Below are 26,445 nucleotides of genomic sequence, written 5' to 3'. Positions count from 1 at the left end.
AGTCAGCACAAGAGCAGAGACCCAACTGTGATGGCGTTTTGGGGCTTTGCCCTCTGTTCATCCCATACACAGGGGGTCGTGAACTGTAGCAAAAGAGGGATCACAGAGGGCACGGAGCGGACAAATGTGGAACAGATTGCGAGTGGCAGGAGCATAAAGAAGAGAAGCAAAAGTTTTGTGTTATGAAGTTAATTGAAAAAGGCCACATATGCATCCCATGGTGATATTGTGTCGCTCGTATTTAAAGTGAGTCGGCCTGGAGTGAATTCAGAGAGAGCCTGCTGGTAAGGCGTGACGTAGACGATCTCTTGCTGTAGCGGACGGGAAGGGGCAGCTTTCTGTTCCCAGGGCATGGTGCCGGTGGGCAGCTCCACGCGGTTCTGGGGGAACGGTGCCAAAGCTGCAGTTCTGGGTGCAGGCAGGTGTGCTGGAAGCAATAAAGGGCTTGTAAAAAAAACTGGTCCTATAGCCTAGGCACGTATTTGAAACTGAAATAACAAGATTGACACTCTGTTCTGGGTATTCAAATTCATTTGCCTCCGAGCGGAGCAGGATTTGTAGCGTTGGCTGTTTCCCTGCGGGAGTCTTGAGTCAGTTCCTGCGGAGGGGCGGGCGGCAGCGCGGGGCTGGCAGCCCACGTCTCTGCGGGCTTCGGCGGCTGCTGGCGGGCCGCTGGGCGCCTGGCGGGCCGGGGACGGGCTGCGCGTTCGTGTGAAGGCAGAGCGCTGCCAGCCTGCGGTGGCTGCCGCTTGTGCACCTGCGTGTCTGCCGTCGGCCACGTCCACGTGCCGTAGCGCTGGGGGTCTGGAGAGCGCTACACGTGCGCCCTGTCTTCTCGGGCATCTTCCCTCTCCTCCGCCCTGTGCGGCAAACAAGGCTTGTGCGGTTGCAGTCAGGCCTCCTCCTGCTTCTCCCAGTAACTCTTGGGTCGCTGTCCGATGACACCAGCGTTGCGGGAGGGACGAAGGCCCTGACGGTTCTCGAGCCAGTGATTCCACACAGCACGGCGGAGCTGAAGGAGCGGGACACGGTCGGTGTGTCTGAGGGGCAGGAGCGGAGGGCGGCCCGTCGGCTGACCGGTGCGCAGGGAGGCGCCGGCCTGGCCCAGCGTGCGGGGCAGTGCCACAGGACTCCTTGGCTTTGTGGCTTTGTTAGTTTTTTAACGTATCTCACCTCTTGCTTGATTCGCAGAGCTTGCTACTTCTGCAAGTGAGCTGTAAAGTCGGTACGTTTTGAGTAGGAAAAATACTTTCCTGGAGAGTTCCCGATTGTGTAGAGCTATTTGCATCTGCAGGTGATTTTCAGTCAGCCACACTCGTTTATTGACAAAATAGAAGTTTTTCACCCTCCTTGCTCGTGCTGCATTTCCCCTTAGTGCCCTTTTGAAGTAACCCAACATCCAGGCACAGAGAACGTGATCCGACCGGCGTTTCGAGCCGAACGAAAGGGGTACTTGTTTCTGTGTCTGAAGTTACATTTTAAGTTGATTGTTTGGTCAGACACAAAAATGTCTCCGCAGGCCGGGCTCTGTGCAAGCCCTGTTCGTTGTGCATCCCGTGGGGGTGCTGTGCGAGCAGCGGGCGCAGCCCATGGGGAGCCTGGCCGGGTGTAGGCCGGGCCCGTCCCGCAGGCTGCAGCCCCCGGCCTGCGCCCCGGCGCGGGGAGAGCAGGATGGGGCCGGGGAGCCGCAGTCACCGCAGCGCGGGCGTGCCCCGGGGTCAGCAGTGGCTGGGATGAGAAATGCCTCTGTTTGGTTCCAGCTCGTACTACAAACCTTGGAATGATAAAGGAATCTATATATTTTTTTCCTCATATTTCTTTATCAAGTCGCTGTACCCGACGTGTCCCATTCCTCTGCCTGTCAGCCTGTGACGGCTGCGATGGATGCCTGCCCCTCGCCGCTCCCCCTGAAGTGCTGGCGCCAGCGAGCTGTGAAGCTTCTGGCGTGCACGTGTGAATGGGGGCACGCATTTACTGACATATTTGCTGATGTGAAAAGGGGTTCTTGCGCAGAACTGAGCGGCGGCTCAGGAATTTGGGGACGGTGGCGCTCAGCAGAGAATTAGGTATTTTGGCAAGAAGAATGGATTTGGGTTCTAATTAATTTTGTGTTGTCTGCAGCTCTGTCAGGACTAGCGCTCTGAGCAGAGTACGTGGAAACACACAGATGGTTTTCCCAAAACGTGCAGCGTAGCTTTGAAAGGAAACACAAGAGGCGAGTATGCCAGTCTGTAGAAGGAAGAGAGAGGCGAATAGCAAAGGTAGACGTCTTGCTTGACAGCAGCAGAAATGCTCATATTTCTCCTGGCCAATGGCAGCAGGGTGGTGCTGGTCCATCTGTTGTAGACCAGTAATCTTTTGTTTGTTTTTCCTTAAAGGATGAAATGGGAAAGAACGTTGGCATAATGCAGGGGCGGGATTCTTTTTTTCTTTTGATGGGTACTGCCGTCATCTGCAGTGGTTCGGTGTGGTTTTTCAGGAGGAAGTTCTCAGCAGGGGAGGTGCCACAACCAGCTGCTCGGAGTAAAGCATGAGGAAGATTCTTGGCATCTGTCCTTTCTTTTTAACAGGGAGTTAGCGGGCTGTTAGGAGCCCAGCACCATATTTCAGTATCATCTAGCGAGAACTTTGAAGCTTTCTGGATACAGAATGGTGCTTCAATCTGATCTGGAAGTAAGGGACAGCAAATCAGACCTTTATTGGTAGAGATTCGAGCTGTGATGGTACCAGGCTTTGGGTATGAGTGATCAAGAGCTTAGTTTTATCTATTTCTTATCAGCCAATTAATACCTACTGGGTGTCTGGCTTTATATTGCATTCCCTTTTGGCAGTGATGCTGTGGGAGATGTTTCAGGATGAGCCGGTCTCTCTGACTCAAGGTTTGAAACCTTTCAAGTCCTGACAGATTAGAATGATTAGAAATAGAATTCCACCAATAGTTTCTGTGGAGAGCAGTTCTAATAATGCCTTAGTCTGGGGAAGTTCCTGTTTCAACAAGATAGATGTAGAAAGTTTATTTGCTTTTGCTTTTTGGTTATTACTTGCATCTCTGTGCGAGGAGTGGGAAGCATTTGAAAAGCAGTTTATATTTCTCTGCTGTGATTTCTTGATTAAAATGGTAAAACTATCCATGAAGCTGTGAATCAGGATGCAACCATAACTTACTCTTATCATTAGCTCACTTGTCTAAGCACATGATTATATTTCCTGCTCGACTCCAGCATTTGAATATTAATCAGAGCCTCAACTGTAAACCCCAGGCCATTTGTATTCGGTGCAAGCAATGAAACTCCAGATCAGCAAGAGTTTAGGACGTGCCGTTCATATGACAGTGTGCTGTTTCATGTTGCATCTGTTGCAGAAATGCAAGTTCTGATTCTCAGGCTAAGGGTTAATCAAGACAGCCAGCCCAGCCTAGCTCGCTGCTTGGTTTGCAGCCTGCTGTCATCAGTTGCGCGGGTGAAAAACACTAGAGCAGCACTTTTGCCATAAGATGTTGCTCTTCCTCTTATTCCTGTTCCCAAGACTGACCACCCTGGGTTGCCATGCTAGGCTTGCATCTGCTGTCCTGTTTTGAAGCTCCTGTGGGGGTTATTTAAGGGACAGAGTGGAAAGCCCAGTAATCAAAACAGCTGGAGCCTGAAATAAAATACAGATTCTTGTTCTAATTTTCGCCACGAAGCTTCCCTGGGTCATATTGATCACTTTTCTGGGTCATAATAAACATTTATCTGCGTAGTGTGAATATTCAACATCCAGACTTAATCTTTGAAAGGCTGAACCTCCCCGGGGATCAGTATTTGTAAGGTGCGTGAAGTCACTCGCTATGCGAGCGATGTGTTCTGCTTTTAGGAAGAGTTGCTTCCGAAAGATGTATTTGTGCCTATACTTAGGAAATAATAGGATTTTTTAATGAAAGTGATGGTTTGAAGTATAAATGCCTAAAGCTTTAGGGCTGAATTCCTCCGATTTGAAGTAAGAAAGACTGGTTGGTTATCACGTATGTGAAGTATCTGCGCTTGTGCTCAGTGATACAGACTTTGATTTCTTAAAATACAGGAGAGATGTGCAGCTAAAGGCTGTGTAATGGGATTGTGCCTCTCCTAGTACAGGATGAGAGTTTTAAGTCTAACGCCGATTGTCTGGTGAGAAGAGTTGTTTTTTCAATTGACCATTTAAATGAAGTAGATAAAGCACTGCTAATGGGCACTCTTGGCTCTTATCCCATAAACATTTGTGTGAGGAGCTGTGCGTGTGAGGAGCTGTGCGGGCTGACTGGAAGGCAGCTGGGCTCCTGATCCCGCTGCTGAGCAGGAGCGATGGCTTGGCAAAGGAGACATCAGGAGGTCGAGGTGCCACGTCCAGCCCACGCTGCTTGTGCAGCTCCAGACACCTTCCCTCGTTTGGCGTGCCCGTGCTCAGCAGTTTGCCCAGGTCGCGGGCACCATCCTGCTCCAGGATCGCCGCTTGTTCCGCAGCGAGTGTCAGGCGTGAGGCTGTGACCGCCCGCTCCTACCGGACAGACGGATCGCAGGTTACAGCTACCCTGGCTGAGCAATAAATCTGCCTAGGGAGATGTGCGCGTAATGCCGTTGGTTAACATATCTGTGCTTGACTTCCGCTGTCAGCTTGGTTTCTGTGAAGCAGGGTGTCCTTTCACCATGCACAAAGCATGCCTTGCCTTGCAAGCTTGAGCCTGAGCGTAGGGCCAGTTGGGAGTGCACACCGTTGACTCGAGCAGACTTTTTCCCTTCCAACCGAGCCTGGAAAACCTTAGCCAAAAGACAGCAAACCGCAGGGAAGTGGAAATGTGTGTGATGTAAGTGACACATAACTTTAAAAACTACTTGCTAGCATCGTGAAGCTTTCATCCGTTTCCCATCCAACCCCTCCTCCTCCTACTGCCTTTCAGCTCCAACTGCTCTGCATGGTCTTGGCATTCTCTGGGATGCCTGTAAGCTCTTCTCTCCCATCCTCCATGCTGCAGTGGGATGAATTTGCACAATATAACAACGTATTGTACTGAGCAAACCTGGAATTGTGCATTCTGAGAGCGCGTTGGTAAGAACCTGGCACGTGAAGTGCTGTGTTTGGCTAGCACAATTTTTCTGCCTTGTATAGCCTGAGGAGTTGGCAAAACCTTTGAGAGAATAATAACTTCTGCCGAAAGTAACATTTTTCTGTCTTATTTTAAGTCTTAAATCAATGTTTCAGAGTTTCCTTCAGACTCTAGAGATACCTACCTACCTACCTGCATCCCCATTTTTATATATATACATATTTTTTCCCAGCAGCATCGTTCTAAAATGTGCTACTTGAATAAAAAACAAGAAATGTGCAGAGCAGCCCGGTGGTTTCTTTTGTGTGAAAGAAAGCAAAAAACATCAAACACAAGAAAAAAACGTAAGTAGGTGATATTTCTAATATAGCCGGGCTTAGAAAACTGGGACAACCGTCTGTCTGCAGAAGAGGAGCACGGATCTGCGGGGTTACTTCTTGAATCGAGGAGGAGAGGTCTACATTGTGGATATACTACTGGTTGCATTTTATTTCTTTTTGTCATTTGTAGCTCAGCAGTCCCTGAGGAAACGGCGATGTCAGTAGCTGTCTTCCTCCCTTTGCTGTGCCACTTGCTGTTTCTAATAATAATTTTCTCTTCTGTCTGTGATGCTGCTGCATTACAACACAGTCTCTGAGGCAGGGAAGACCTCCTCCTTTCCTGCGCTGCTGCGATCGTAGTTCTTTCTTTGTACAGCACCAAATGCCACCCTCTCTGGTGCATGAGAAGCCAAACCCAGTGCATGAGATAACTGATTTTATTTTTCTTCTTGATTTAAAAAGGAAAAGCCAGCTTCTCCTGTCACTTAACTGCTCATTTTCCTTTTTCTGTCCATCTTCCCTTCCCATCTTCTCTTCATATTCAGGCACATGCTGTGGCTGAGTGAAACTAGGGTTTAAATTGCAGCAGTGCTCAGCTCGTGCCTGTAACCAAAATGTTGCTTTGAACTTGGGATCTGTGGAAAAAATTACCTTCTAGCAGCTTTTCTAAACATACCTCACAGATGGAAATTGTCATGCTTCTTACAACTGCACGTATTTTTTCTCTGCTTCTACTTCTTTCTTGGTTGAAATTCTTATTTCTTTTTCCGTTATTTTTTCCCTGGAAGGAAGGCTCTGCTTGCCCATTATGTGGCTCAGTCCGAATGTTTTGGTAGCGTAACCTCTGTATGGTTGTTTTTATAATCAGCGTGAAGATAGGTTTGATGCACGGTGAGTAAGAAACGTGTCCATCCTGAGCAAGCCTCGTCTTACTCCTTAAGCATCTCCTTAAGGAATTTCAGGAGGACTTTCCACTGTACCGTGTCCATCTGTAAATGCACCAGGTGGTTAGAAGTACTCCAGTTTTCTGAATGCAAGATGTGGCAGAGCCAAAACGTGCCTTTAATTATCCTGCAAGAGAGTGAAACTTGAGCTCCTCCGCAGGCACCGTCCAGCGGCGCTACTTGGGGCGTACTCATTCCCTCTCCCCACGGAGGCGTTGTGTCTGTTGTATCTGTTCTGTCCCACGGGCGATTACGTTTGCATCTTCAGGTCATTGGTGGTTTTGTGACTGTGTGGATAACTACAGTTTTGTTTCATTCTCCTTTTAACTGCGATTTGGCTGTTTCATTATAAAATAACCTAAAACAAATAGGGCACGTTGAGACTTCTGTGTGTAATGTATTGTGTACTAATGAAATAGCTTGTTACAAACGCCTGAGTCCTACCCATTCGTTCTGATGTCTCAGACCAGCTGTCTTCTGGTCACCTCCCTCCCTCTAAAAGCATCAGCAGAAAATGAGATAAGTTCCCGTGCTCGTCTCACGAGGTAATGATTAACATTGGGCGAGAGGAATACCCTCAAAATGTTCGACAAATATTAATGAAGTTAGGCTGTGCATGTCTGAAAAGCTGGCAGGTAGGATTTTTTCCAAGTCCTGCTGTGGATCAGGGTGTTCCTGGTTTCTCACAGAGACTTCTGCCCAAAGCCCTGCAGGAGAAGCCTGCCTGCGGCCGGGAGGGCGGCGTGGCCACCACGCCGTGCTGCGCCCATCCACACCGGGTCTGGGTCTTGTGAAACAGCAAAACAACAGGCTTCAGAGCCAGTTTGTTGTCATGGGGGCTGAAAGGCTCTTGGGTAAAGGTGGGTGTTTTTCTGACACCAGGTGGTGGGGGCAGCGGCGGGGATGGCGTGCTGCTGCGGGTGAGCCTGCCCCGCGCTCCTCGTCCCCGCTTCGCGGTGCCACCTCTCAGCCTGGTCCCGGGCTGGTGGTTGCCTCAGTGCCGCCTGCGTGGCTCGGTTGCAACATGCATTTGTTTGCATTCCTGAACCCCTGTATAGAGGGGGAGAAAAAAATGTTGTGAATGTTGTAGCGGGCTGTCTCCGGGGTGTACTAATTTTCCAGGTATGTGTGCAGCGTCCAAGTATGCTGAAATGCGGTTTGTTTTCTGGGTTCTTTCAGCAGGAGTCTTGGATAAGAAGACAGGTCGTTCCCTGTGCTTTCAGGCATTTTTTTCAATAAGCAGAAAAGGTGCTTTGGCCCTCTGCTTCAATAAGAAGTCCAAAGCCTTATGCCAGTAGCCATATCATGAAGCTGAACATACAGAATATTCTCCATTTTTTTTTGTTTTCAGCTGGGGAATCTCTTCCTTTCTCCCCCTCCTCCCCCCAACTCCCCTGCAGTTCTTCTGACTTTCCACAAATTAGTTTTATGCTAAATAATTAGGAACTGGCAGGGCTTAGCATAGGCTTTCAAAGTACGTCTTAACTGTCTACAATCTGAAAAGTCTTTTTTTCCTTCCTTCATTCCCATTTTTTGTTCTCCCCCAGCTTTTTATGGTTTCTCTGCAAGTATTTTGTCTGCTGCCTGATACCTTTCAGAGCAGCAGGCAGGGAATTTGCTAGCTTGTCTTTTAGTGATTGCATAAACAGTCCTCTTTGCAGAGGGCCTGGCGACTCTAATGTGAGGACTGTGGTTGGTTTTGCTTGCCTGCTCCAGGGCTAACACAGATTCAGTTGGCCAATGTTAGCAATGGTTGGGGTAGGTGAGTAGTGTAATTTAAAGGCAGCATACGATAAAACTGACTGTACCATTAAATTAAATTTGGGGAATAATATACTGACTGTATGAAACATACTTAGCCATTTAAGCAACCCCTCGTTTTTTAGAAATCTGTCTGAAGTTGCTCTAGAGCGTCCGATCGTCCCCAGCGGAGCGCTGCAGAACCCAGGGGCCTCGCCACAGGATTTAGGTCAAGCTTGCTGCAGAACACACGGGAGCTGGGGTATTGTCCCTCTTCCTGAAATTCTTGAATCACCTCCTGGCTGCTTCTGACATCTGTTTTTCAGCTCTCATTGTTCCCTTCGGTTTCATGTGTTGGTGCTCTGAGTGCTGGCTGTTGTGTTTCACGCTGTGTGATCGCAAACGTAGGGATCTCAGACGTGGGCTGGTGCTTTGCAATATTCACATCCTGCTTTGCTGGACTCATACCAACAGGTTTCGACATCTGGCTGGTATGTTTGAACTCTTACATGGTCTGGCACCCATACTCACCCATATTGCAGTCTCCTGACAGTGAGCAGAAACTTCCTCTTTTTCTGGAACTCTTCAGCAGGCAGCTGGTGCGCTGCACCCTGTGCTCTTGCAGTAGTGCTCTAGTGCACTGACACGTGGGTGTACAAAACTCAGGTGAATGTGTCTGCATCTTGTCTGCCCTGGGAATCACAGAATTGCTTGGTCAGCAGTGCACACTCACTGCCATCCCCCCAAACTGGAAGGCAAATTCAGAATGTCTTTGTCCAAGTATGAAACTCAAATGTTTATGTTAAAATCCTTTGACTAGCATTTTTGTGTTTGTGAATACAGTCCTCAGTTATTTTATGACTCTTGTGCCAATTCTATTTTTAATTTTGTTCTGTTAGCTAGTGCATTGTGAAGTAATAAGTCCCATGCTTTGATTCTCAGATGTTGCTTTTAACGAGTCTTGAGTCACCCAAGGGAGCATTGCATGCTCGTTGTCACCATCCCTGTGGAACATGCATCTAATCTGGGTGAGTTCATAGTAGCCCTCAATTACTGAGTAATATGTCTATTTTCTTCTTTGTAGGACTGAGTTTGCCCTAAAAGAAATCATGTCATCAGGAGGAGCTGAAGATGATATTCCTCAGGCAGAGAGGAAAACAGTTACAGACTTTTGCTACTTGTTGGATAAATCTAAACAGCTCTTCAATGGCTTAAGGTTAGTGCATTGCATATTTGATAGTACTCCTTCAGAAAAGCATTGGAACATACGCTCGAGTATGTGAGTGAATGTGAAGTACGACGTACAATCAGCATTTTAATCTCGAAACCAGCAAGTTTGTTTAGGAGAGAGCAGCGTGCACCTGTGTAGGGGTGGTTTTGGACCATGTATGTAAGAACGTCTGTAGAAGTTCGCATGGGCTGTTTGCATGTTGTTCAAGCGCAGATCACAAAGATAGCAGAGTACTTACAGCCATTCTGTCTGTTCTTTTGGGGCAGAGTTAGTACTTTTATTGGATTACCAGATAAGAGATGTAGTTTTCATGTACATCCATGGTATTTTGACAAAAAGTAACCTTCTTATCCAGACAGAAGATAGGAGGTAACCTTTGGATGGAATTTGGGCAATAAAAAATAGAGAGATGGGCTTCAGCAGCCAGCTCTCCTGTGTGAAAATAAAAACATCCTAGAATGGTTAGCTGCCTTTGTCCTTGCTGTAACTTGGCACAGTTAATGTAGGTGCTTCTTGCACCAAACTTCACCGCCATTTCACCTACAAGGCCTGTGATTCCTATGGCTGTAGCTGGGTAAAGCAGCATTCAGGTTATCTCCTCTGTTAATGCTTATTCTCTTCCGGATAGTTCACCTGGAAAGGACTTGGCAAGTATCCTGATTCTTAGTCCAGTTGCTTGCTTTTCCTTTTAGCGTAATAAATACATTGATACCTGCCTGCCCTCTTCTGTTTTGAAGATGATGGTAGCCTTTGCTGCTGTATTTGATGCCATTGTCTTGTCCCTAACATGTTTCATGGAAAAAAAAAATGTGGTGGGGGAGGGAGAGGAGAGCAATGATTTCCTTCCCGAAATCTCCTCTGGGCACTTCAGCTACAGGGAACTGAGCCTATAGCTGTGTTGGCAGATGCTTAGCTATTGCTGCTGCCAAAAATGCAAGGGCTCAGCCTGCCACGTCTTTGTTTCAGTAGCATTTCCTTCCTCTCTTCCCAATACAGATGCCAAATACAGCATTTGAGGAAAACATATGATGATCTGCCAAGGTTGCTGCTCCAAAGTATACTTCATGCTCACACTGCCAGTGATACCGTCCTTTTGTGGCCATACCTACTAGAATAACTTAGAAAGGAGGTTGTCTTCCTAGTATCTATACTTGTTTTTGGACGAGCTATAAGTTATAAACAACTGTTAATGAAGTGTGTTCCAGTTTCTCTTTTTCCTCCTTTCCCCACTCCCACTTGCTTTTCTCATCGAAATGTGGAGAGGAGTGTGTTACAAAGCAGCTTTTCACGGTGTGCTGTCTCCTGTTATCTTCTTTTTGATGCTAAAAAGTGCTTCAGTGTGTTCAGTATCATAGAGAAGCTTGAAACTTAAATGAGGAGACTTTCCACATGTGTTGTACTTTCCCAGACTGCAAAGTCTTGTTACTCATTGTGTTGGCTGCAAGAATCACGACTGCTGTCCTTTCATGGAAAGAACTGGTAGTATTTAGCTGTTATTTCTCAGACTTGCAGTAAGATGCAAATTGAACCTCTAAGTTTTATGAGATGCTGCTGATTTAGAAACAACGGGGCCCTGCTAGCTTCAGGTGATGCAGCGGGCTGTAGCCCTGGCTCACGCTGGGAAAGGGACTGGCTTCTCACACCAATGGCATCGGTGGGGCGGGCGACTGCGTGCTGTACTGGTGTGCTTACCTCTGTGGGTTGGTAGAGGCCAGGGGGACGCCGTGCTGAAACCCCGTTATCCCACTGCTGTCTAGGTTCTGGGAACAGGAGCCTATAATTACTACAAGCATATGAACATAATAGGAAATTGTCCTTTTTATCTCCTGTCAAAACTGTGAATGTGTTTGAAGCTCTGAATGTTAAACTTACTGTAACCTTCTTTTTGAATCGAAGTGTGCTGCTGAGCCCCTAGGACTTTCTCAGTGTCTCTGTGAGCTATGTCCCTGTGTGACAGCTCCCACGAGGTGCTGGCCAAACAAATCTCAGCACCTTTAATTGCTTTCCTGTACTATCTGGCATCTGCCAACAGCACGGATGGAACAAACTTCTGGCAGAAAATGAATTACAAGCACAGGAGTAGTGCTGGTCTTTGCTAAGGCTATGCAGCAATAGTGGATAAAATTCTCTGTGGAATTTACCCACCAGCCACTCCAGTGTGGTAAGGAACCAGTCTTCTGTGCCCGAGGTGAGAAACCCATCCTTTCAGAACACGGGAGTTCTTGTCTTCACGTCCCGTTTGGAATATTGAGACATCAAAAAATCAGAAACAGTCTCCATGTGTTGCTGGAGGCCGATGTGTCTCCATGTGTTGCTGGGGATTGCTTCTTGCTGCCCCTTCGTCCCTCTCTGAAGCTGGTCATGATCAGTAATAGCATGAGTGAGTGCCCCTTGGTCCCTACCCAGCGTCCTGAGCCAAGCGCACCCTGGAAGAAGAGGGAGCTGTTGCCTTTTTCTCTATGTATGGCTTTTGTCCTTCTCTAGATCTGAAAGCCGCAAAATGTCTTGCTGTACTGTAGGTATTTTGCTTTCAATTTGGGTGTGTAGTTAATTCTGGATCATATATTCCCTGCCTCCTTCAGTGGGAGAAGCTGTATTAATGATCCGCTTTGCAGTCAGCTGAGTCTCTAAAATTCTTTTGGGCTATTACTTCTCACCAAAGAAGGCAGATCCTCTGGTCTCATTAAAGAAGCTGTGCACTAAATGTCCTCTCTTGCTTATGCCGTCTGCTTTCTCACAGCAAAATTTCTTGATACATGGGAGCAACATGCGTGATCAGAACACAGAACAGCAAATGGGAAGGAAAATGGATGGTAGCAATGGCAGGGCTTGTCTGCAAAAATCTGAGATGGAACCATGGTAATGTATTGTCATAAATGAAGTGTTATTACAGCCATGTCAGAATACTATCAAAAGAACAAGTGCTACTGTCTGTTTCCATGGAGATCTTTCCTGTTCCCTGGGGAGCTGAGGAATCGCATGGTATTGTGCAGCTATGCCAGCTGCAATTAGGCGAGCATAAAGCTAGAGAAATATACGTGTGGACACCCAGCAGTGACCGTGGACAACAATGGCCAAACATATGTACGCTGCACTAACAGCTTTTTAAAATATCATTGATTTTCACATATTCCGAACTAGTGCAGCACAGCAAGTTGAACTCGGTTTTGGAGGAATGCTCAGGCTTGTATAGAGAGGAAGGTGCAAAATAAGAGGAGTCAGTTGCATGAGGGAAGATGTCAGGTGAGGTACAAAGAACATTTTAGCTTACTGATGTGGGATATATTCGTAAGCATCATCAGCAAACAGATGTTTATTTCTTCATTTGTGCAAATACCTGCTTTTTCCCAGTATTCAAGGGAGGAAGGGTGCATCTTCTTCTCTCCTTATGTCAGACCTCTGCTCAAATGTCCTGAGCAACTTTGCCTAGAAAGCTCAAATTAATACTTGGAGTCAGTTTACTAATTCAGTCATTAAGTCAGTGTCATTGAACTTTTTTTTTCCTTTTTTTTTAATTTTAAATGATGAGTTTGCATCTTATTTTGTGTTCTTTTTGTGTTTTTTTTTTTTTACCCCTTCAAAGAAAACCCCACAAACAATGAAACTTGTGCACATGCTAATTAAATTTAACATTACCTCTTGCTATATCAAAGCTTGCAATATATCTTAGTCATGTATTTGGACAATTTGTTAACTTCGTTGTTTAGCTGAAATGTTTGCATTTATTACTACAATATTTTGCATATATTACTACAATAGAAAGTGGTGAATCTTTCATTGCAGTAAATTATTTAAATGTATGTATTTTTGTATCAATCTGTATTTGGATGAAGACGTATATTGTGTTGGTCTGAAGCACCTGCTTATGCTCCTGTTTACCCCTCGCTACAACAAAGTATGTTCCAAGATGTTGAGCAGTCTGAGATGATCCTTTTTTTTTTTTTTTTAAAATAAAATGCTACCTTGGCATCTCCATAGAATAGCAGCAGCAGGTACTGGAACGGCTTTTCTGGGTTCGTAAGTGTCATAGCTGATAACAGATTCGTTTTGCATATAGTAACTAAGCTAGGTCCCCTCAAGCTGTGTGGGAAGTATAGTTGGCTGATGAGCAAAAGAATATTAATTTACTTTTCTACCCAGGGTGCTGTTAAAGTAGTTCCAGTTAGCAAAAATGCACCACATTTTTTTTCTCTGGAAATTGTGGTGTGCTGCTTTGCCTGTCTTACTCTTCCAGAGGACATGGCGTGGTTTCCAAAAGGCGGTTTGGAGTGGTTTTGCAGCAGTCTGGGCATCCCAGGCTTGGAGGTAGAATATTCTGCTTTTGTCTGCAAGTCTGCTGAAGACTGAGGTTTTGGATGGTGCGTGAAGCAGCCCAATGATCTGAGAGAGCATTCCCTGAAGGAATAATTCTGGAATCAAATGACAGATTATGCCATCTTGCACAAGTGATTCCAGTTCCGTGTAGGGTTGTATACCTCCTCTGAATCAGCTTCAGTATAGTTTGTAAGCAACATGCATTCAGTGAGACTGATGGGTTTTGGTCTCCTCTGTTGCATTCGTTCCAAGGCTCAAATAACTCCCAGATGAAGGCCTTCTACTAGGATGAAGAGCATGTGTATTTAAAGCTAAGATCCTTAGGACTACATCATCGTTGTGGGGTGGAGCTGGGGGGAAATACAGCTTGGAGCTTGAATGAACGTACGCAAGGAGAGTTATGTGGCTTGACTAACTTGTCTTTCTGCACTGGAGACCAGTGTGGAAAATACAGTCTCGGGTTCCAACCTATCACTAAGTGTGAGTTAGAGGGTGACAAATGTTTCTCTGATGATGTAACCTGACCCAGTGAATGTTAGCCGTGAGCATCTGTATTGCTTGCTTGGCCTGGTGACACTTGCACAGCTGATTTATGGATGATGTTATAATAGGGTCTGTTTCTGAAACAGTGAGCAGCCTCATCCATCTAAAAAAGGAAATTTCCTTAATGGGTAGCAAGAAATATTTTCAATCTAAATGAGTCTAAGTGAACTAATTACCATTAGATTATTCTGCTTGCTCTTGGGTAGTGTGGTTTGTTTTGTTTTGTCTTTAATTTCTTTTTCTTTTTATTATGGGTAAGAGTCCAGTTTAGCTTTCAGTGCATGTAACCAATGAAAATACTTCTCTTAGCAAGACAGTAAGATGTTTTCAATCACATGTTGAAAAATGCATGTAGGAACATGGTCGTCTGTTCTTTGGGTTGACTGTAGGCCTATTTTTCTAAGGTTGTTGAGAACCTGTTAATACTGAGGAGCCTTGATAAAGGCATGTTTATGGGGTTAGCATGGATTCCTTTCTACTCCTTAGACAATGTTTTTGTGCATATCCAATCACTTGACTCATGTGAGCTCACTCATGGGAGTACTACTTCCATCTGTTGCCATTCTGCGTGTTGGAGTAGCCACTCTGGCATTCCAGGTACATCTGGAGAGAACAGGCGCATGTGTTCAGTGTATTGTGTGTTAATAACAAATACGGTATGAATGCATCATAAATATACCATATGTTTCATAGCTGACTTGGAAGTGAATGTCTACCTGTATAACTGGTGGAAGCTGTGGGACACAACTCACCCCGGACAGTCAGCCTTTCCTAAGGGGTCTGCTGTGTCGGGATCGTTGGCCAGTCTGATTTGTAGCTGGACAGGTGCCCTCAGGTAGGGTGTTAAGGACGGGTGGGTGTTGACTGGTGATAGACACTAGAATGATTAGAATAATTCTGCTGTTCCTTGAATAAGTGATTGAATTACAGTTCACACATATGAAGGGTGAAGTATTGTCTTAGCAGGAAAATTTTACCTCAGACACTTATGGTTAAGCTGCATACCTTCAGTTTAACATGACAGCGTTGTCGTTTTTTGGATGGAATCTGTAAAACCAGGGCAATTTATGACACTGGCTCTCTGTATCCCCAAACAGTGATTACCTTTATGCAATCATTCTGAACATTTGCAAAATGCATGGGACCTTTATTAACACTGACAACTTTAATTCTTTTTTCATTTGAAAAGTGACTAGAGAATTCAGCTGGAAGTAGGAAGCCATAGTTAGGAGACAGTAGTGAAGAATTGCTTCATGCCCATGCATGCTTCTTTCTCGTATATATGAGTACACAGCCTCGTACATATGTTAAGTGAATATGCTGCCTGGCTGTTTTGGGGGTAAATGTGTTGGGGACAGTATGGTCAGATCTCGATATATGTACTTCCTACAAGCCAAACAGCATTTCCTTGGAGATTGCAGTTAGAACAGGTTTTGAAAAACTGTAGGAATCATGCTTCTTGTAGTTCTGGGTGCAGGCAGAGTTTGAAAATATTTCAAGTCAATTCTGAACAAAGCTATTCTGACACTGATTCAAATACGCTGCCATCATGCTGGGTTGACTGGAATCTACTCAGTAACTCTGTGTTTGTCGCTTGTCTGTTGCAGGGATTTACCTCAGTATGGGCAAAAGCAGTGGCAATCCTATTTCGGGCGAACGTTCGATGTTTACACCAAACTCTGGAAATTCCAACAGCAACATCGGTAAGGGAATGTTGTAGACAACCGTTTTCTATGGATTTAAAGGCAACTTTAATCTCTGGTATTACGGTATGCCTAGGGGCCCCAGTTTAGACTGTGATTTCACTGTTATTCAAGCATGAAGGGAGGGAACAGTCACTTCCTGGAGTGCTCACAGTCTAATGAATTAAAATGTTACAGAGTTTTCGTTTTATTTTATTTTTGAACAAAACCTTTTGCTCTACTTGAATGCATGTTGCTTTAATATATTGCCAAGGAGAAGCTGAGATGATGGCTTCTGCGGTGCAGAACCCATCTGGAATGGTGTGAAGCGCCTTGCTGCAGTGTGGGCTCCGATCTTTCACACCTTATGTTGGCTGTGTTGTTGAGTGTTCTCCTGGGAAGTGGTGACCTTTTTGTGTATTTTGTGCAACATACTTATGTCTAGCTCTTGCAAGTTTTTGCAACATAAATGGTCCCTGTTCTGGTGTGTGTATGCAGTGCTGTTGGCTCTGTGAGGGACTGCTACTGGGAATGCCACACCAGGAATGAAAGCTGAATTTGGCCCTACAATGGCTCTTTGTCTTGTCTGGTGTGATGTTCTGAGAAATTCTGGAATGCCTTTTAATCTCTCTTTTCTCTCTTGCGAAATAGACAAGTATTGGACAATCGGTATGGGTTGAAGCGGTGGCAAATTGGGGAAATTGCTTCCAAGATTGGGCAGCTCTATTACCATTATTAGTAAGTAAGCACAGAAAAGGATTCGGTAGGGAAATGCAGAGTTAGTGGCAGTTTCACGCCAGTTATCTGGATGCTCAGTCAGGAGCCTGCTGAGGTAGAAATGAATGCCAGTTGAGTTGTGATGTCTGTTTGTGAATGAGAACACACTTGGGACTGCATGGGGGTGCTGCAGAGAAAGGCACCTGTGAGCCTGATGTGATATTGCGAGAGTCACACTGATACTGCCTAAGGAGTTGTCTCCTCCCTCAGAAGTGTCTTTAAGTCTTCCATGTGCGCTACATTTGACTCTTGTGCAAAAGTGTGATTTACAAGTTTGGGAGCTTAATGTTCCTTTAAACATGAATTAACCTGTCACCTGTACATGTGGGCACAAGATAGGCAGATTTGATTGTTTTCAGAAATGGAATCCAAGCTCTGAAATCTGTATTCCCAGCATGCACAAAGAATGAGAGTCTGGCTTTCATACAATGTTACTTGAGGAGGGAGTTTTGCCATTGATGCACAAGATGGTTGAGGGGGCAGGAAGGGAGGGTCTGGCATGGATTTTCATCTGAAGCAGTGAGCTAATCTGATTCTTCCTCTACAGCTTGCGCACTTCAGAAACCAGCTATCTCAATGAAGCTTTCTCCTTCTATTCGGCAATTAGGCAGAGGTCATACTATTCCCAAGTCAACAAAGAAGACAGGTATGTCTGAATGCATGCACTCCTTTTTTTCTTTTCTTCCCCAAGGCTAGAACGATGTATGAAAGTAGCAAATAATTATGGACTGTAGGATCAAAACTGAGATGAAATCAATGTTTTTGGAGGAAGTTTCTTTCAACCCTTTTGCAGTGATTAAAAACCTCAGGATAAATAAGAGCTTTTCAGGATGACTGGAAGAATATTCTATTGTGTAGTCCTGGCTAGAAAGCTGTTAGCCCAAAGGTTTTTGTCATTTTGAGTCCTGCACAGTGGCAGTGCTAGGACCTAGTATGCTGCACCTGGGAGATAAATCAGTTGGGCTGGAGCAGAGGAACTGTTTGTTTCTAATCAGGCATTTTGAGGGAGCATCATTTGGTACTGCTGTACAACAGCCCTCTGTAACTAACTGGGACAAGGTCCAAGAGCTTAAGAAGGCATAACATCTTCCTTTGTCGGTATAGTGTCTTGAAGGTGTACTCAAAAGAGGGATGTGTTGTGGCAGTGCCAAGACTGACTGACTGCCAAGAACATAGGTATAAATAAGAATAGCTAGAAAACTCAATTGTGGATCCTGATAATATGTTCTCGAGAGTAAACCTGGGTTCCATTATCAAATTAAAGGTAAAGAAGAAATTATCTGAAGTCATCAAGATAATGCAGAAGGTTTAGTTAGGGACTTTCCTGCAAAGTATTCAAGGATCTCTGGACTTCTTTGCACTTCTGTAGTCTTGCAGATTTCTAAATGTACCTACGTGCCACAAAAAGATGAAAGTTGCTCTGCTCTGGTGTCTGTTGCTCCTATTATCTTCTCTCTTAAAAAATCTCTCAATTTCAGTCTGAGTGCTTGAGCAGTTCCAGACAAGATAGGACTGAGCAAGCATGTTTCTAGATGCTGTCAGGCAATTTTAGAAGTGGTTAAGTAATTACAGGGTATGCTGACTTGCAGGTCTCTTAAGTTGTCCCAGGTGGGTGAACTCTGAGCCAGCTGTGATAATCATCTGATGCAATGGGGTCAGATACTGCCCATGAACTGTCAAAAGGCTTAAAGACAGCTATTATAACTGATTCCCATGCCTCTTCTCATGTAAGGAGCCTGTGAGGAAAGGGGTTTTCTGGGTTTTGTATCTGTATTCAATTTAAATAAACTGAGCCAGATACCTGTTGATGTCTACACGAATTCAGTTAGAATTCCTAATTTGCAGTGTGTTTGATCTCTTTCTGATCTTAACCTCCTCCTCTCCCTTACCGTGGCTCCATAGTTGCCTATCTATATTGTATTTCAATCTCAAATTTGACTGTGGTGTTCTTGTTGTGTTCAGGCCTGAATTAGTGGTTAAGAAGCTGCGTTACTATGCAAGGTTTATAGTGGTTTGTCTCTTGCTCAACAAAATGGATGTTGTAAAGGACCTTGTAAAGGTATGTTAAAATGATGATAAAGGTGATGGGTGGGAGGCTGCTGTTTATTAAAGGCTTTTCTCCTAATTAAGGAATCTATAATTTAGTCTATTTCATCTGAAATATGATTCATTAGATCTATGATGTTTGCTGCTGCTACAACATAGCTTTTCATTTTTTTAAATTTAATTTGATTGTGCTGTTGGATGCCACAAAAGGAAGGAATAACGTGGATTGATCTGTGGAAAGATGTCAGTATGATGTGAACATTTGGCTAGAGAAAAAAATTACAAATTGATATAGTTACTGGGAATAAACTGTAAAATGCATGTTAGTAATCTGAAAGTGTGGGAATCATCCGGTAGCTCTGAGTACATCTTCATTCTTATACTTCATTTAAGACATTGCTGAAATCTTCCCCAGAAAGTCTTTATGACACTGTATTGCTGTGAAAGCCAGTATCTCCTAGATTGATATTGGGCTTATTTTTTCTTCTTTCCAAACTGCTGTCACTCTGTCCCATGTCTAGGACACATCCTGAATATATTTTGCACCTTCCAGAGACCCATCAAAATAAAACCTTGCTAAAGGATATAAATATTACTATGAAATTGGAGAGGCTGAGTCTGCATATGCCTCTGCTGTGGGAGTAAAGTACTGACTGCATATAAACTCAAGTCTTTAGGTACAATGAATAAAGTACTGACCAATGTTGATCATTGCCTTTGTGGTATATCTGACATCCAACACAATGAATATCCTCTGTGAGTCTGACATTTAATAATGACACTTAATGTTCCAATGATTTGACAGTATTGTTTGAACACCAAGTAAAATATTCTGATAGTTACAACTGAGATTGGGAGGTACCCTTTAACTACACCGAAGGATCAGTATGCTTCTCCTGACAGCATATGTTTCCCAAACCGCTCTAACAACCTTATGCAAGCAACTCCTGGCATTGACAGTTTTGTGTAGGTTGCATTACTGTCTTTTTGTCTAAGCTTACTTGAACTAGCAGTAGCAGCTAAAAAAGCCATACCATTCACTTTCTCAATGTATTTAAAATTGCTTGTAAGCTTAAATTTGAGTCCTCTGTGTCCGTAGATTCAGGTAATAACCAGTGACGTAGCTGTATGTGAGTGTGATAGTTACACTTAACTCCAGATATTCTTTGCATTGGGACCTGATGAAAAGACACTTTTCATTGCCAAAGCTCAGTGCAACATTGGCATTCTGTCTCTTGAAAGAGCACGCTTTGGCTAGCATGTTAGTCACAAGCATGCTACATATGTTCTCAAGTAAAATGATTTTTTTTTTCCTTCTTAAAGGCCAGCACAGCTAACCAAATTGTAAAGTTACTGACTGTTAAGTTCTCAGTTTAAGAAGTAACTGTGTCTTTGAACTTTTTACATCAGGAGCTGTCAGATGAAATTGAAGACTACACTCATCGTTTTAATACTGAAGATCAGGTGGAGTGGAACCTGGTTCTTCAGGAAGTGGCAGCTTTTATTGAGGTGAGAATAGCGGTCTCTCTTAGTTGTCAGTTGTTGACTGTTTTTTTTTGCTGGCGTTTCGACTGTTTTAAAGTGTACTTTGTTGGAGTACTGGCCTTTTACACAGGCAACACATAAACCGTTGGAAAATACAATGTAATCATGGCAGTTAACTGATAGTGTCTCGTAGCAAAGTTGTAATGTGACCAACTTCTGAAGTTTGTTAAAATAAATGTATTTATTCTATCAAACAAGACAGTGTTCTACTTTCTTCTTTTTGTACAAGACGTCATTGTGTAGCATGATTATGTATTTAAATATTGCCAGAATAGATGGCAGCATTATCTTTGATTGACTCATCGCCCTTCCTAGTTCCTTCTAGGAAGGGAAGAAGCAGTAAAATAGTGCACGATTTTTCTGTATTTTAGGAATGTGTAGTTTGTTCTGCATCAATTTGTCCGGTTGTTGATGACATTCGGTTCCTCAGGTGTAGAAAAGCTATAGTATAGGAAGTGGAGTTCGTGTTGTTTGAGGGAATACATTTTTTCTATCTGCTGTACCTTCAAATACTTGTACCATGTATTTGCTTGAAGTCTCTAAAAGCTGTTTCCTTGCCAAGCGCTAAGGCATTGCTGTGTGGTTTGCATGCAAACATCTGCATGGCAAATTAATTTTAAAAATCTGCCTCGGTTATGAAAGGTTTGTTGTAAGTGGCGAGACCTTCGATCTTCTCTCTAACTGTAAATCTGTACATTCCGTTGAATTCCTTATTTATTCTGGTTGTCTTTTTAGGCAGACCCTGTAATGGTTTTAAATGATGACAACACCATTGTAATCACCTCCAACAGGCTTTCTGAAACCGGAGCTCCATTGCTAGAGCAGGGAATGATAGTGGGACAGCTTGCTCTTGCAGATGCACTGATTATTGGGAACTGCAACAACCAGGTAAAAGAGATTGAACTCCAAAGATACAAGCCCAAGGCCTCACAAAGTCCTTCCTCCTGTGACATCCCTTTGGATCATACAGTAGAAACTAGAGATTGCAATAAAGTGATCACTGAAATATTTTGGAAGTGATGTTTGCAGTGGCAGCAAACATAAGAGGTTCTCAGAAATAAGAGACAGGTTTTTTTTAGATATTACACCTGTGGTACTCACCTCATATTGCTTATTATTCATCATGTCAATAAGTAGATACAAATGATTTTTCATATAACAGATCAGTCTTAGTAATGTTCAAGCACGAAGAGCCTGTAGGCTGTCTATAAAAATCTTGACTCGGGCTTTCATATGATATACCCCAGCTTGTTGCAACTTCAGTTGCAACAGGAAGGGATTTTCACAAGATATTCAAGGTCTTGTGTTTTACACGATGATGATAATGAAGTTGTGCAAACGTCATGACTTTTCTCTGAGCTCTTTTTTCAGGTAAGCAAGTTGTATCTAAAGTACAGTTTGTGTATCTTCCAGATTTTGTCTAGATTCACAGTACATAGCAGGTTCCAGCACTTGATTTGTAAACACCTCAGAAAAGTCTAACTTGTGAAGTAGAGTCTGCATGACAGTGAACTGGACTAGAGGACCTTTAATAAATAGACTTTGTCCTCTGTGAGCTCTTCTAAGATGTTAATGGGTCTTTAGAGATTCAGAGATGATACTGACAGAAAACAGTCTGTCTGGGATGCAGTTGAAGCTGTTATCTGGGTAATTCTAAAGAAAGAGACTGTTTAATTTGTGTCTGGCAGAGTAAACCATTTCACTCTTTTTGCAGGTCAAGTTCAGTGAATTAACAATTGATATGTTTCGAATGCTACAAGCACTTGAAAGGGAACCAATGAATTTAGCTTCACAGATGAACAAACCTGGAATGCAAGTGAGTTGTATTTCAGTGACAAATCTGACAACAGATCTTAAATAGATTTAAAAGAAAAAAAGGGTGTAATATTTCTGTACTGTCCCTGTGCAGAGGTTATGCAGGTTATGAAGGGTAGTTCAAACCTCTGGAATTTGACCCAAGTAATCAATTTTTGTTGTTGTTTTCTTGGGGAAACCTTCACTGGTGGGTAAAGTATCCGAAGTGAATATTTGGGCATCATTTCACAAAAGGTTTACACTGGTATAGTTTGAGTACTTCTGAAGGTGTGTAATGGCTATCCTTGTCCATGTACACTCACCCATTGTTTTGTTTTCTCTCTAGCAGTCATGCAGCCACACAAGTTCATCAGCTTGCTAATTCATAGGAAGTTTAAATGTCCCTTCCAGAGAAAGCACAAAAATTATTTATCTGTAGGCAGAATTAAACAGCTAGATTTTAATTTATTCAGGTGACATGGGGAGTGTTTTTTTTTCCATTCTTCTCATGGGTTATGCTTTAGAGAATAAGAAAGATGTAGATAAAATGAGGGATAATGTAAAGTTCTGGTGCAAGTACTGTGCATCATACTTTACTATGTAGTAGGAAATGCTGCACAGACAGAGCATTTGTATGAAAAATACGTTGAAGGTGAGCATTCTAATAAATACAAATTTAGAGGCTTATGAAGCTGCTTCGTAAATTTAAAGTTGTTTTTTTTTTTTTTTTTTTTTTTTTCAACAGGAGTCAACAGAGAAACCAGCCAGGCGGGAAAACCCCCATAAATATCTACTTTATAAACCAACTTTCAGCCAGCTGTATACGTTTTTAGCAGCATCATTTAAGGTTTGTGAAAGTGGTCACTTCTGGCTGCCTGCATGCTCAGCCTTTTGCAGAAATTAAAAGTTTCTGCTTCCTCATGTGGCTGGCCCAGTCTGTAGACAGGTGGAAAATAGATTTCTTTTACAGGTCTATACAGGAACCTGGATGTGTTGTGCTTGTTATCCAGCTGAGAAGTTGAAAGGGTCAGGGGGAAGAGGCAGATGTTGCAGACCCTGGGATATTTGGAAACAAAGAATTTCCCTTAGGATCTTGAATTATTTGGGAGTTAGTCTGCATGGATCTTTTGGTTTCCATTCTGTATCTTGAGAATCCGAAAATCCTTTCATTTTTTTTTTTTAATTGCTGCTTGAACCTCTAATGTCAGCTTAAATGTCAATATGGAAAAAAAAAAAAGTGTTAATGTATCTCCAGTTTACATTTTTGTCTATGTACTCACCTATTTGAAGGGGTGTATGTAGTGGGGCGAGGTATATACACCTAAGAATAATAGAGTGAAGGGAAGCTAGAAGCAGAAGTAGCGCAATCTTAAATGATGACATTTTTACTAAGGTGATGGTAGTGTATTATAATAAATTTATGCATTTTCTCCCTTGCTACTCTTCTCTCTATTTGAATTTCAGGAGCTGCCTGCAAACAGTGTACTGCTGATTTACTTGTCTGCCACGGGCGTGTTCCCATCAGGTCGTTCGGATAGTGAAGGTACAATAAAGGAATGCTCCCTGTCATGAACAGGGCTTGAATTCTCTATGTGTTCCAGGACAAGTGGCCAAGAAAGATGTCACAAAGCTCCTTTTAAAAGACAAGTCAATTTTATTCTCCTGTCTACTTAGTCAGATAGTCTTTTCTTTGCACAAACAGTAGTTAATTCCATGTATTTTAATTAGTGTTCATTAACCTGAGACCTTTTCAGGGGACATAGACAGTTTTTGATGCATCTGAAGTATTAAAAGCTTCACCAGTTTTGAAGACTACATGTCTCTATTGATGCATCCGTGCAAAGTTAATAAAATGGCTAAATGGCACTTTGTGATTCTTTCAAATCTCCAGTACCATGAGAACATATGGTCAGGAAACGGGTGGTAAAAGGGCTGAAGCATCTGCAGGGATTGTTCTATTTGCGTGTTTGTTCATGTGACAATTCAAGCCCTTCTCATGATTTTTTGACAATTCCCGTCACCTCATCCTCCTATTCTTTGCAATCTAGCAGAATATTTGGATGCAGCTGCAGTCTAAAAGTTGAAAACTGGTTGGCTGAAGCAAACACAGTCAAAAGATCTGTTTATATAATTTAAGGAAAAAAAATGTTTTTAACATCCTAAATATTGTACACGCCTCATCTGTTTGAGACTTGCATTCCTTTATAAGATGCATGCCTTGTCCATTCTCATGCATGACTTTTGAGCTCCCAAAATGTTAAAGGAAAAAAAATCTCTGTCAACATCCGATTGTGGCAGTGATTTTTTTTAAATGCTTTTAACATTTTATTTTTTGCTATGACTTGGTGGTGGCTTCTAACTGAACTGTGTTCTTAACAGTATTACGTTCACTTCACTGCATGTATTATTTCAGCTTAGTACTTTACCATAGAGCCATCAAGGCTCCTTTTTCTGTAAATCTGCACAGTCAGACTTTAGTTTTTATTAAATGAATCTCATTACAACTGCATTTTTTAATAAGGTAGTGTAGTCTGCAAAGACCAAAAAGTTCTACCTTATTAAAAGGAAGAGCAGCTGCAAGCTGCTCTGTTGATTGCCTGTAAGCAGTTTGACAGATCACATTAAACATTTGTAACAGTACTAAATTAATGTATGTTCTGCTCCTAATTTTCTATTCCCAAAGCTTCCCTTAAAATGGAAGGGTGTCTGACATACCCAAGCCTGAAAAAAATGCATTTGGTGGCCAAATACTAGTCTTTCAACTCTGCAAATACATAACAGAATTAGGAAAACCTAATACTGTCTTTTACTAATGTTAATGATGCTTCATAACTGTATCAATGGCAGAAATATTTCTTGGTATTTCTAGTGCTTTTTTTTTGTAGGGTTTGGTATTTTTATTACTTTCATCTTTGCACTAAATCAAACAGATAGGCAGGTGCTCAGCTGTATAAGATTAGTGGAATCTTTCTTTAGGGTGCAGTAGGAGCACATGTCCAGGGTGCGTGCATTTAAAAACTGTGAATTCTTTATTTGAAATCTTAAAAATAAATCTTCTCTGCAGATTTGAAACCCAGTTAAAATGTTTTTTCCTTTCTAGAAGTATTAAAAGCATATTCATTCTTTGAGCTTTTTCCTTTCCCCTTTGCAGACTTCTTACTGCAGATATTATATCCATTCTGAGAGGCAAAAGAGTTTTTGACTGATTTAGCATTAGTTTTTGGTCACATTCTGATTCTAGAATATACTAGCTTACATAGTAATTTAACAGAGGTATTGATTTTCCTGTATGAAACATGTAATGGGTTTTAAACTTTTTGCTATGTAGTATAATGAGAGACAGTATTTGGATCTTTTGTGCTATATTTGTGGATAAATAGCAAGTTAGAAATTACAAAGTTGCGTTGTTTTCTTCTATATGATAGATGCTGAAACTACTAAAAATGCATACAATTGAGCTAGTAAAGTCTCTACAGCTACAGTAGTTCAGATTCACTTAGTTCTCTGGGATTTTTGGTTGCTTCTTTCCTTTCATATATTCATTAAGTCCATAACAGAGCTGAGTTACCTCTGCTAATTTTAACTTTTTTTTTTTTTTTTTGCCATGTGTAGGTCCATATGATTTTGGTGGTGTTCTGACAAATAGTAACCGGGATGTTATAAATGGAGATGCTATCCACAAGCGAAACCAATCTTACAAGGAGATGCACTGGTAAGTCTCATGAATGTGACAACTGAGAAGAATTTGTTTTTAGTAGAGAAAAATACATCAAAGCCTCTTGAATTCAAACTCATCATTGTAGAACATTATAAATGTAGATTGGTTTGAATTTCAAGAATTATAAATGAATATGCAATTCTGAATGATGATTTAAGCACTGAAAAGTATTACTGTGACTTAAGGTAAGTTCTTTATTATTGGAAAATTTCAGGTAATGGATTATAAGTTTGCAAGAAGATAAACATCTCTTCTTGGGAAGGTGCTAATAACAAGTCTGGTATATTACAGAGAATACCAAATTAATTCTGCAGTTACTTTCTCAGGATGCGCCTGAAGACCGGGGCAAGAGGAATCTGCTTTCTTTTTATCTGGACGTGGGCAGCTGTGTATCTGAGAAACTTCTGCACTGTCACAGCTTTGTAGCGATTCTAGTGCTCTGTGAAGCATCTCTTTCTCTTTTCAGTCTTCACCCTGGAGATCTCTACCCTTTCACAAGAAAGCCTCTCTTTATCATTGTGGATTCATCAAATAGCGTCGCCTATAAGGTAAGGCTCTTGAAGGCAGCTACTTACATGGTAGGATACAGTGTCAACCCCTAGTTAGCTTACACTTTTAATGGGCTATTTTTTTAAACACTTTGTATTCAGTCTTTCTTTTCTTTTGAGGTTGTGCATGCTAGTCAGGATCTGATCCTATGAATAGGAACAAGAAGGAGAACCACATGAACAG

At 42.7% G+C, this 26,445-nt stretch overlaps 1 protein-coding gene across 1 annotated transcript in view; it reads left to right on the top strand.

Moving 5' to 3' along the window:
* The window catches only part of SCAI (suppressor of cancer cell invasion), a 42,683-nt gene that overhangs the window by 3,914 nt on the left and 12,324 nt on the right, over positions 1–26,445 (top strand). The window contains exons 2-13 of the mRNA XM_066980625.1: positions 9,148–9,279; positions 15,759–15,854; positions 16,485–16,571; positions 17,158–17,256; positions 18,573–18,669; positions 20,067–20,165; positions 20,937–21,089; positions 21,916–22,017; positions 22,741–22,842; positions 23,460–23,538; positions 25,608–25,707; positions 26,180–26,261. Of these exons, the coding sequence (XP_066836726.1) occupies positions 9,173–9,279; positions 15,759–15,854; positions 16,485–16,571; positions 17,158–17,256; positions 18,573–18,669; positions 20,067–20,165; positions 20,937–21,089; positions 21,916–22,017; positions 22,741–22,842; positions 23,460–23,538; positions 25,608–25,707; positions 26,180–26,261 (1,203 nt within the window). The 5' untranslated portion in view covers positions 9,148–9,172. The remainder of the gene's footprint in view (positions 1–9,147; positions 9,280–15,758; positions 15,855–16,484; positions 16,572–17,157; positions 17,257–18,572; positions 18,670–20,066; positions 20,166–20,936; positions 21,090–21,915; positions 22,018–22,740; positions 22,843–23,459; positions 23,539–25,607; positions 25,708–26,179; positions 26,262–26,445) is intronic.

Source organism: Anser cygnoides, chromosome 20 (assembly GCF_040182565.1).
Source record: "Anser cygnoides isolate HZ-2024a breed goose chromosome 20, Taihu_goose_T2T_genome, whole genome shotgun sequence".
NCBI classification, from domain to species: domain Eukaryota; kingdom Metazoa; phylum Chordata; class Aves; order Anseriformes; family Anatidae; genus Anser; species Anser cygnoides.
Note: the sequence above shows the minus strand (reverse complement) of the source record. Positions and strands in the feature narration are given on the sequence as shown.